Source organism: Enhydra lutris, unplaced genomic scaffold (genome assembly GCF_002288905.1).
Source record: "Enhydra lutris kenyoni isolate GAN:26980312 unplaced genomic scaffold, ASM228890v2 scaffoldscaffold3, whole genome shotgun sequence".
NCBI classification, from domain to species: domain Eukaryota; kingdom Metazoa; phylum Chordata; class Mammalia; order Carnivora; family Mustelidae; genus Enhydra; species Enhydra lutris.
Genome location: NW_019154087.1, coordinates 22,968,219 through 22,980,606, shown reverse-complemented (window position 1 = coordinate 22,980,606; position 12,388 = coordinate 22,968,219). Strand labels below are relative to the sequence as shown.

The window sequence follows — 12,388 nt, the reverse complement described above, 5'->3', positions numbered from 1 at the left end:
AGGAATGAAAGGGAAGACATAAGGGAGGGAGATAAGTGTAGCAACCACCACACATTATGTTTAATAATCCCAAAGAAGTGCCTGTGCTACCTGAAATGATCTAGCTTCAGAGATTCCTGAGCCCCTACACTATATATAAGAGTATCTGTGTACTTTCCTGAGGTTCTATAAAACACTTAAAAACCACTAATTGGATATGAAAACTAGATAACTCAAACTAACAGAAAATAAAACTCTGTATAGCTTCCTAACATTAATAAATCTCCAGTTTAAAAAAAAAAAAAGATAGGCTCAATGTACAAAATATGCAAACAAATTACAATCCAAATAAAAAGGAAAAATACTGGAAACATAGACAACCCCAGAAGGATAAAAGCAGAGCAAGAACAGACGGTTTGCTGAAAATTAAACAGAGATTCCAGAATAGAACATCACGTAACAAGAGGAAAGGCCAGCTAATATATGAAATTGTACACATTCCTGAGCCCATCACAGAGCTGAGGCCCTAACACAGTGCCTAGAACTGCCTCCAAAGAGTGACAAGTCCCAGCAAAAAAAGACAAGACCCATAAACATGCCCCTCAGGAGCACACGGGAGGAAGAGGTGGCCGCAATAACAGCAGGAAAGAAAAAAGCAGCTAACTGTTGTTAGCATTCTTCAAGGCCGAGTGAGGACTAGTGATAGGTTTGCATACCTGGGAACCACAGACACCAGGAGTTCTACACTCACAAGCAGGTCTACCAGCATGCTTGGAAGAAAGATTAGAAGGTCTCCCAACTAGAGAGCTCCCCTTGGTGGCACGCAGGCACAAAATTCTGTCCACACTCCACGGATCACTGTCTCATACCACACAAAGGCCTGCAGCTGATAGGGAAGAGAGGGAAACCCTCCCAGGGTCCACTGTTTCTGCAAGAGGAGTAGAGGTAAAAATGGCCAGCTAAAGGGATGTGGAGGAAACTCTCCTGGCCCAGGATATCCTGAATTGATACAAACCAGCAATCTGCTAATGCATGGGACTAAGACCTCCCAGGCTCAAAGCAGAGGTTGGCCACCATGCAGGAAGAGGAAACGACACTGACAAATACCCATCTAAGACCCCGGAGTATAGATCCTGCTTAAGAGTGGGGCTGGGGGGCTCCTGGGTGGCTCAGTGGGTTAAAGCCTCTGCCTTCGGCTCAGGTCATGATCTTGGGGTCCTGGGATCGAGCCCCGCATCGGGTTCTCTCTGCTCAGCGGGGAGCCTGCTTCCCCCTCTCTCTCTGCCTGCCTCTCTACTTGTGATCTCTCTCTGTCAAATAAATAAATAAAATCTTTAAAAAAAAAAAAAAAAGAGTGGGGCTGGATCAGCAGACTCGAGAACCACCACTGCTCCCCCATCATGAGCCTAGCACTGAGTTCTGAGCAATAGCGTAACTCTCTTTCCACTGAGAAAGGAGTGACAGCATGTAGGGAGACCCCTTCTGAGATGCAGGCATCCAGGGAATGTTGAAAGCTCAAAGTGGAGCAGAAACACTAAGAAAGACCCTGTAGGAGGCCAGATCCCAGACTAGGCACAAGGTAGGATAGTCTACCGCTGGAGAAATTTAAAGCTGGTAGTGCATTATGAATAACTACAGAATAAAGAAACCCAAATCCATCTAAGCTACTAACTAAATTAACTCAATATACTATACTATATACACACTATGCAGTGTGACAGAAAAAGAACATAAACGCCCAGAACACAGACACTATTTCCCTCAATCTCTACTATGCTTCCACACACAATGTCAAGCATTCAATAAAAAATTACGATATGCCAAAAAGAACAAGAAAAGCCAGCAATAAGAGATATAGCAGGATCCAGAAATGACCCAGTGGCTGGAACTACCAGGTAGGACTTTATAATTACTATATTAAAGGATCTAGTGCAAAAGTAGACAGTGTGTGAATAGAAAATTTCAATAGAGAGATGTACACTCTATTTAAAAAAACAATGCAATATTTGTAATGATTATCAGTTTACAGATTTTAAGTGCAAATCAATATATTACATATAACTGAGGAATGACTAAGCTTGAAAATGAGTAGAAATTATTAAAACTAAAAAATTAACATGAAAAGAGTGAGAGCGGCACCTGGGTGGCACAGTTAGTTGAGCATTTAACTCTTGGTTTTGGCTCAGGTCTAATCTCAGGGTCATGAGATCGAGTCCCACACCGGGCTCCAGACTCGGTGCAGTTCCTCTGTCCCTCTCCTTCTGCCCCCATCTTCCCCCTACCCCGCTCTCTTTATGTCTCGAAGGTAAACAAATCTTTAGGAGGAAAAAAAAGAGTGAAAGAACAGAGCATTTAAAAGCATGGGATAATGTTAGATTGTCTAACAAACATCTAACTGGAATCCCAGGAGGAGAAAGAATAGGGCAAAGATAATATCTGAAGAGGTAATGGCCAAGAGTTTTCAAAAACTGATAAAAGAATCAAAAGCCGGGACGCCTGGGTGGCTCAGTTGGTTAAGCAGCTGCCTTCAGCTCAGGTCATGATCCCAGCGTCCTGGGATCGAGTCCCGCATCGGGCTCCTTGTTCTGTGGGGAGCCTGCTTCTCCCTCTGCCTCTGCCTGACACTCTGTCTGACTGTGCTCGCTCGCTCTCTCTCTCTCTCTGACAAATAAATAAATAAAATCTTTAAAAAAAAAAAAAAGAACCAAAAGCCAAAGAACCCTAAACTGAAAGAAAATAAACTAAAAATACTGCAAACCCTAGACACGACGTACTAAAATCACTAAAAACTAAGGAATAAGAGAAAAATCTTGAATTGAGGCACAAATAAAAAGAAACATTACAGGGAGAGGAGCCAAGAAAAGAACTGCATCAGACTTCTCATCAGAAACATGGCAAACCAAAGGACCATGGAGCACCATCTTTAAAGAACCAAAAGAAAAAAAACCTGTCAACCCAGAATACTATGGCCAGTGAAAATATCTTTTTAAAATGACCAAGGGGTGCCTGGGTGGCTCAGTCAGTTGGGGATCCAACTCTTGACTTCAGCTCAGGTTATGATCTCAGGGTCATGGGATCAGGCCTTGCATTGGGCTCCATGTTTGGAGTCTGCTTGTGCCCCTCCCTCTGCTCCTCTCTGTGCTTGAACTCACGCTCTCTCTCTCTCAAATAAATCAAATCTTTAAAAAAACAAAAAAGAGCAAACATGGGAAAGATCGGATATAAAACCTTTCTAATTCACTCCTCTGTGCATCCCAGAGTGCTATGTACATGCTGAAACCATGTTTCCTTTTTTTAAGATTTTATTTATTTGACACAGAGAGAGAGAGAGCACAAGCAGGGGGAGCAGCAGAGGGAGAGGAAGAAGCAGGCTCCCCGCTGAGCTGAGAGCTCAATGTGGGGCTCGATCCCAGGATCATGACCTGAGCCAAAGGCAGACACTTAACTGACTGAGCCACCCAGGAGCCCTTGAAACCATGTTTCTAACACAACTTCTAGCAGCTGTATGCTCTTATTCCTATTTCCATCACCTACAATGTAAACCCTACAGAACAGAGACACACCTGGTTAATCTTTGTACTACCAGTGCCTAGGACTATGACGAACTACAGCAGACATCTGACTGCTGATGCTGAAAGAATGGATAATGAATAGAGGGAAGCCACAGGCACAGCAGCAAGATCGAGAAGCTCCAGAGCCCAGAAGCTGGGTAACAGGAAACCCAGATGGCAAAAAGACAAGCATAAAACCTCCCAGGATGGGGCCTCATGAACCTGCAGACAGCACAGCAGCACATCCAAAGGAACACATCAAAGCAGTGCTGTGACGCATCATTTCACTTATTCAGCTAAAATGTTTGGATAAGGGAGGACTCACATTAGGAAGGTGAGTCCCAGGTTAATTATCTGGCAGAATTTTACAACATGAAAAAAATTCTAAGGCTAGACATTTTAATACACTCAGACGTAGATAATTTTTTTAAGTTGTATGTCTGATATACCCAGTAAGAGATACTACACAAAAGAGGTTTATGGTAAAGGGACTATAAAAATCAAGGGGGTTCAGATGCCATAGGCCACAGAGGACAAAATGGGGCACAGTGATGCATCACTGTCTGCGTACCACTACATCAGGAGTCCCTGCACCACACTAGGCAGCAAAGGTGAGGACATCCTGACCACGGAAGGGGATCACTACGGACACACAGAAGCCAGACCCTCCCCAACTAAGTAAACTGCGTGACCCTCTGTTGGGACCAGGGAAGATAGGAACAGGAAAGAAAAGAAAGAGTTTCTAAAAACTGAAACTGGACTACTGAAACTGGACTAAACCCTGAGAGAATCATGGACGTCCTGGAGGGCCTAAGTGCTTGGGAAAACAGCCAGCATCTTTACGCTTCCATATGCCCAGGAACCAGAGAAAGATCTTTATGCTCTGGAACATTTCCCTTCCTAAAACTCAACCACCCTTATCATTGTGTTGCACCAGGAAAATCCAGGCACTCTCTAAGAGAGGAGGAGAATTGGCTACATTATGTACCTCAACTTAAATACAATAATGTCAAGGTGCAGAGCTGAATAATCACGGCTGAATGTGCAGGTATCTGTGTGGTACAGTTACTGCTAGAATAAATAAAAGAGCCTCTGGGGGGCACCTGGGTGGCTCAGTGGGTTAAAGCCTCTGCCTTCGGCCCAGGTCATGATCCCAGGGTCCTGGGATGGAGCCCCGCGTCGGGCTCTCCGCTCAGCAGGGAGCCTGCTTCCCTTCCTCTCTCTCTGCCTGCCTCTTTGCCTACTTGTGATCTCTGTCTGTCAAATAAATAAATAAAATCTTTAAAAAAAAAAAAAAAAAAAAAAAAGAGCCTCTGGTTCTCAAGCCGCCTGTGTTCCACACTGACCAGGATATTTCATGCATTGTATGCACTGGTGCCCCCACGACACCTAACACAGGGACACACACTCAGAAAACTGTCAGTACCACCAGAACCTGAAACACAAATGGTACTCCTTATCACCACCACCTGTTCTTTCGGCAGGGGAAGAGCACAAGACAAATACACTTCTTCTGAGGACTCCCTCTTTGACCTTCTCCTACCCGCTCCTGCAGAAGCTCCACCACTTGCTGGACGCAGTCGTTCACATCACAGGAGTCTGTCTTCAACACCAATTCAGGAGCCTCTGGCTTTTCATACTCAGAATCGATTCCAGTGAAACCTGCAAAAGGACCAGATGAGAGAAGCAGGTGGAAATTAAGACAGGCTTATTTCTTCAGTCCAAGTCTTTGCTGTGTCAAAGTTCGTATTTATGCTATCCTTTCGGAGTCCTAGGGTTACGGTACTAAAACTTCTTTCTTGGGAAGATTTCTGATTAAACTTCCATTTCTCCTTTAAATACACACAGTCCATTCTCATTTGCAGTTCAATAATGTTGCACAGCCACTAAATTAGTGAATCTGTAATCGCAGCTTCTAGGGGAAACATGGGGTTAGGCTCCTGCAAGCCTCAGTCATAACAAAATTTGTTGACCCTTCCTTGTGGTACAAAAGCTGAAACATGAAGGCCGAGCATCACGTTGCTCAGCCTCAGCTGGGCACCATCCTTGGGGTGGCTACAACTTTTCCCACTCTGCATGTGTCCACAAGTGACTGCCAAAGCACCGCTGAGTACTGACGTAGGGGCTAAAAAACTTCAGCGAGTAGGGGCACTGGGTGGCTCAGTGGGTTAAGCCTCTGCCTTTGGCTCAGGTCATGATCTCAGGGTCCTGGGATTGAGCCCCGCATTGGGCTCTCTGCTTCCCCCTGCCTCTCTGTCTACTTGTGATCTCTCTCTCTCTGCCAAATAAATAAATAAAATCTTTGAAAAGAAAAAAGAAAAAGAAGAAGAAAAAAAAAAAAGAACTTCAGTGAGTAGAAAAACGTGCAAATATGGACTCTCCGAATGATGAGGACGGACTAAGCTTCTTCTGTCATATTTTCTAAATAAATGCCTGAAATGCCAACGGAGAAATAGGAATGAGTACCAGGAGATCCAGAGCCTTTCAATTTCCCCAGGGAAATACAGGATATAGTACTTACCTTCTAAGCATAAGCCAAACTCAACAAGGTTTTCTTCCTCTCAATACAAAACTGACACACCAGAGTCTATCTGCCCATTATAGTCACAGGGGTTACCTACAGCCAAACTGAAGCCCTACAGGCTTCTTCTGCCACCAGGATTACCTTTTCAGGAAAGACAAATGAACTACTACCAGCTTTAGCAAAACATAAATAAGCATGGGAATCCTGATATATCACAAAATAGAACCCATAATGAAACATAATTAGTTTAGATACTAACCCCTATTTAGGTTTTCCCCTTAAATACATGTTACCAAGGAACTGTCAAGAAAGAATGCATGATGCTTGTCAGGAATGGGCCAGCTGAGCTGAACATAACGCTGTTCCTATATTACACCCTTGATATCACCTCATGCATAAGTCACTTAAGACCCGTCTGCCTTGGAGGGCTTAGGTCAACCCTGGAGCACAATGGTAAACATGAATTTAAAATCATTACTATTAAGAGAAACAGTCACCAAGAGAGTTCTAAAATATATACTCCAAGTCTATGGCCCACATTATTTTTTTTCTATTTCATATTTCTAAGTATCACACGAAGTCCTGAATCCAAGAAGGAGATTTCTGCATTACCAATATTCCTAAGAGAGTCACAGTAAAATAGTTGGGGAAAAATAATTCTGGTCAAAACAAAACACTAATTTTGTTTTTTGGGTGTTTTTTTTTTTTCTGTGTAGAAAGAGTGTTGCGGGGGGAGGGGGTTAGAGGGAGAGATAGAGTCTTAAGCAGTCTCCGCGCCCAGCATGGAGTTCAATGCAAGGCTTGATCTCACCACCCTGAGATCATGATCTGAGCCAAAATCAAGACTTGGGCACTTAATCGAATGAGCCACCCAGGCAGACCTAAAACACTAGCTCTTAAGCTCTAATTCTCAAACGCAGCTACACAATGGAATTGTCAGGTCCCATCCTCGTGACATTCTGATTTCACTTGTACAGCTTTGGCAACAGATTTTTTTTTCTTTTTTTTAAGATTTTATTGGGGTGCCTGGATAGCTCAGTGGCTTAAAGCCTCTGCCTTCGGTTCAGGTCATGATCCAGGGTCCTGGGATCGAGCCCCACATCAGGCTCTCTGCTCAGCAGGGTGCCTGCTTCCCCCTTTCTCTCTCTGCCTGCCTCTCTGCCTACTTGTGATCTCTATCAAATAAATAAATAAAATCTTTAATAATAAATAAATAAGATTTTATTTATTCAACAGTGAAAGAGAGACAAAAGCATGGGGAGTGGGAGAGGGAGAAGCAAGCCTCCCACTGAGCAGAGAGCCCGATGGGGGGCTGGATCCCAGGACCCTGGGATCATGACCTGAAGGCAGACACTTAACTACTGAGCCACCCAGGAGCCCCGGGAACGGGAACGGATTTTGAAACATTCCCCCAGGTAATGCTAATGTGCAGCAAAACCTGAAAACCACTGTGTTAGAAGACCTGGCTTAGCATTTTAAAAGTCCAGGAATTCCCTGCCTAGCTAATTTATCCTGTAAGTGATTATAGTAAATGTACACTTAAGAACAACATTTATATTTAAGTAGATAATAACTACTAGAGTAGTAATCATGAAAATAATCTAGCATTAGAATGGCTGACCCGGGGGGCGCCTGGGTGGCTCAGTGGCGCCTGCTTTCGGCTCAGGTCATGATCTCAGGGTCCTGGGATCGAGCCCCGCATCGGGCTCTCTGCTCTGTGAGAAGCCTGCTTCCCTCTCTCTCTGCCTGCCTCTCTGCCTACTTGTGATCTCTCTCTGTCAAATAAATAAATAAAATCTTAAAAAAAAAAAAAAAGAATGGCTGACCCAGGGATACATTTACAGTTTAGTAAATGTCACATAAAGACTTTTAAAAGCCTGAGGTCTGCGAACGTATGCCATCTCTCCTGTCCTCAAACACTTACTACCACAGTTCTGAAACAGCATTGACAGGGAACTTTCAAGCACTATCTGACAATGAGTAACCGATTTTTTAAAACAAACAACTCTATAATCAGAAACTCTAACACCATGGCAAACATAATGTTTGTACACAGGTGTATATATATATATATATATATATATATATATATATATATATGTATATATATATTAACCTAAAGAACATTTTATTAATGTCTACTCAGATTTTTTTTTTTTTTAAGCGTTTATTTGAGAGCGAGAACTCGTGCATGCACGCACACAAGCAGGGGTAGGGGCAGTGGGAGAGGGAAAGACTCCCCTAGCCGACTCCCACTGAGAGTAGAGCCTGCCACCTGGCTCGATCCCAGACCCTGAGATCAGGACCGGAGACAAAACCAAGATCCAGATGCTTAGCCTACCGAGCCACCCAGGCGCCCCTAGTCAGAAAAATTTAAAAACACTTAGGAAAATAAACAAGTAACACAGAGAAAACTAAGCTAATACACACACTCCCAAAAAGAGAACACGAATTATAAATGACTCAAGGTATTTTGCATGTGACCTTATTCATCTTTACATCCCAGCACCAAATATATACCACAGAAATAGAAAGCACTGATCAATGTGTGTTGAACATTCAATTTCCACTTCCTCTTCTCACGTATCCAACAAGCATTTACTAGGTGTGTGTCAGGTATTAAGCTTTGGGCCTCACACTGTGCTAAACTCTAATGACAGAAAAATATTCAAGATGTTACCCTGTTCCCAGTAGCTTATTCCAGAGCCAGAGAGACAAATCTACCCTCCTCACCAATCCACGTTTGCCAAAACAACAAAACTAAGTACAATTAAAATAGGAGTTAGCCTTCAGGATCCCAGACATACCACTTTGCTTCTCTCTGCCAAATCTCTATGGGGAAAAACTGAAGTGAAAGCTGGCCACTGACAAACAAGAGGTTGGTACCGATGATAAAAAGAGCTGAAATGGTTCCCCTCCCAATGATGTCAATTATTCAGGTTAGGCAACCCGCTGAACCAAGAAAGAGCAGGCTTAGTGGGTGAAACTGAGTCTCCACGGTGGCACAATTAGATGTCAGCCTCCTCTAAGGAACCAGATTTCACCACAACAGGTGGCACTTGCCCCAGCCGCTAACGTGTCCCCAGGTCCAAATACAGAACAGCCCAGAATAACAAGAATTGTCCTTCCTGTTCCACCTTCTCCTAGGCAATGCCAGAAGCTGAGTGACAAAATACCAAATTCACAGAACCCAAAGGAGCTCCTGTGATTGCCCCAGGCTATCATACCCCAGATTGGGAAGGCATCAAAGTTACCTGCATGAATCACTGATCCCTGCACAGTGCTGACTGAGGAATTGATGCTTGATTTTTTTTAATACTGGCATGTCTTCTGTTAACAGCAGAACATAACTAATGTCCAAGAATGTCTAGAAGATTAATATGATCGGTATCAAAGGCCAGAGCAGACAGGTTCTTAATGTCTCTTATGTACAAATGTTCGCCACAGTTGAAACTCTAGAAGCAAATCATAAAACCTAAAAAGCAAGGTATCTCTATTTTGATGGAATCAGCAGTATATTGATTCACCCTAATTCAACAATTGTACACAGGATGAATAAGGGACTATTCCAAGCACCATGATGTAAATAAGAACAAGACACTGTCTTTGCTCTCAAGATGTTTATAATTCAAGCATCCTTCCCATTAGCTATGGAATTTCCTTCATTTTCACTGGAACAAAAAGCAGAATGGACAGCAGCTAGCCACTGATATCCAGTCTAATGCTAGGCACTAATTATATCAAGCAGGTTTCTAGCAGTCCCTGAGGTCCCAACCTTCTAAAACTCTGTCTTGTGAGCAAGATTCCAATCTAATCAACAATACCCCTGAGTACACACAGTGTCAGGTAGTACTGGTAGGTCTCAGAGACACAAGAGTGGAGCAAGACCCACTTTTTCTTCTCAAAGAGCTCCAAGTTGTTTGAATACTCCCAGTCTCTTTCTCAGTAAAGATGATCAGTCGCAGATACGGTGGGATAAAATATGCAAGCAAAGGGACGCATGGCTGGCTCAGTCAGTACAGCACACACACCTTGATTTTGGGATCAAGTTCAAGACCCACATTGGGTACAGAGATTACTTAAAAAAATAAAACCTTAAAAAAAAAAAAGTAAGCAAAGAGAAACTAGAAAAAAAAATAGTACTTACCTTTAATTTCTCCAGCCCGTGCTTTTTTGTAGAGTCCTTTGACATCCCTCTGTTCACAAACGTGCAGAGGGGCATCAACAAATACTTCAAAAAAAGGTAAACTTGCACCCTCATGAATTTGCCTTGCATTGTTGCGATCCTTAGAAAGAAGACATATGGCTGAATCAGTGGAAAACAAATACTAAACAGAACAATTTATATTTTAAAGTATAAACTGAGGGGCACCTGGGGGTTCAGTCAGTTAAGCCTCCGACTTTGACTCTGGTCATGATCTCAGGGTCCTGGGATCTAGCCTCGCATCGCATTCCATGCTCAGCAGGAAGTCTGCTTAAGGATTCTCTCTCTCCCTCTGCCCCTTCCTCCACTAGGGCACACACTCTCAAATAAACAGAGAGAGGTGCTCTCTCTCAAATAAATAAATAAAATCTAAATATATATATATATGTATATATATATATGTAGGGCACCTAGGTGGCTCAGTCGGTTAAGTGTCTGCCTTCTGCTCAGGTCACGGTCCTGGGGTCAAATCAGGCTCCCTGCTCAGTGGAGTCTGTTTCTCATTCTCTCTGTTTCTGCCCTTCCCCCTCACTGTGCTCTAAGTAAATAAATAAAATCTTTATATATATATATATATATAAAAATCCAGGAAATTCTTAGGTTAATATACCCTTTCTTTATAACAATTTTAAGGGGTATACTATTCTAAAAATCCAAGATATTGGGAAGTTCAGAAGGGAAAACAATAGATGTCCCATAAAAAACTTCACCAAGTTTTATGAGGAACCAAAGCCAAAGCCCAGCTCAAATGCAGAGGTCATCAGGCATCTCTCTAGTAACACGTTCAACCTCAGCCTGAGCTGACTTGAAAGCAACTTCACTTCCCAAGAAGTCCACTCAGAACCCTGAAGGGGGTTTATCCACTTGCCAAACGTTAACTCCTGTGGCCACTTCTTGTCTTGAGCATTCCCAAAACTTTACTTTTCTACCCTACCCCTAAACCCCTAACTCTCTGGTGATCACCATCATTGTTCTGCCCTGTCCTCTGGTATAGTGACCTTTTTAAGTCAACCTCTTCCTTCTGGTCTTAGCTAAAACCAAGTACCCCCCCTCCAGAGATCCACTGATTTTCTCACCTTCATACTCTGTACACAAGCAGGGCCAATGTTTCCAAAGTCAGCCCCCACCATTCCCATCATTTGACGCCCCCCAGCTCACTTTAGCATTTAGTTCTTATGGTCCCTCTGACAAACTGTACCTACTTCCACTGTCACCACTCTTCTCTTCCTTATTTCAACAAGAAAATCCACAGGCACAAATGCTCTCTCTCTTCTCCGCCACGTAAGGTGTCTATTTGCCCAGCTACCTTTGTCTCGCTCACTCCTGCCACTCCTCCCTTCAGATTCCAGAGTCTCGTCCCTCGAGCAGATCCTGCTCAACCCATTATCCCTACTCCATTTGAAATCTTCAGCCTCTGCCCTCTCTGCCAGCTTTTTCCTGGTGGCAATAAACATGTCACTCATCCACAAAAAAACAAATGAACTGGGCACCTGTGTGAGTTGCTTAAGCGTCTGCCTTTGGCTCAGGTCATGATCCAGGTTTCCCAGGACCCAGCCCAGCATAGGGCTCCCTGCTCAGCAGGGACTCTGCTTCCCCGTCGGACCCACCCCCTTCTTGTGTGCACACACACTCAAATAAATAAAATCTTAAAAAAAAGAAAAGAAAGATAAACAAGTGAACTAACAAATTACACAAAATCCCTTAATCATGCGTACTCTTCAGCCTTTAAATGACAGGACTTTCTGCTGCATTCCACATTACTAACCCTGTGTATGGCCATGATGCTACCCCCTGATCATTCCTAATGCAGGCTCCCCGGGCTCTTCCTACTTATCCCATCTCTTCAACACAGCTGTTGCCCACAGTCCATCAGGAGCCCACTGCTCACATTAAGTCCTTGAGCACTTTTCTCAGCAGACCTCACAATGTCAACTACAACATAAACACCAACTCTTAAGTCTGAGCCCTGCCCTCTCTCCCGAAATTAAACACACAGTTCCAACCTCCTCCTAAATACACCCACCTGGACATCCCACAGCCACCTCAAACTTAGCATGTCCATAACAGAGCTCATTCTCTTTCTCCCCCAAGCTGGAATCCTGCCTATACTGCCCAAATCAAGGAAGGCAA

The 12,388-nt window shown here is 43.5% G+C and overlaps 1 protein-coding gene across 10 annotated transcripts in view; it reads right to left on the bottom strand.

Annotated features, from left to right (window-relative positions):
• The window catches only part of LOC111153873 (3'-phosphoadenosine 5'-phosphosulfate synthase 1), a 98,641-nt gene that overhangs the window by 62,493 nt on the left and 23,760 nt on the right, over positions 1-12,388 (bottom strand). For all 10 annotated transcript variants that reach the window (XM_022513171.1, XM_022513227.1, XM_022513161.1 and 7 more), the window contains 2 exons: positions 10,202-10,340; positions 5,074-5,192 (listed from right to left, as the gene is read on the bottom strand). In XM_022513171.1, coding sequence (XP_022368879.1) covers positions 5,074-5,192; positions 10,202-10,340 — 258 coding nt within the window. The remainder of the gene's footprint in view (positions 1-5,073; positions 5,193-10,201; positions 10,341-12,388) is intronic.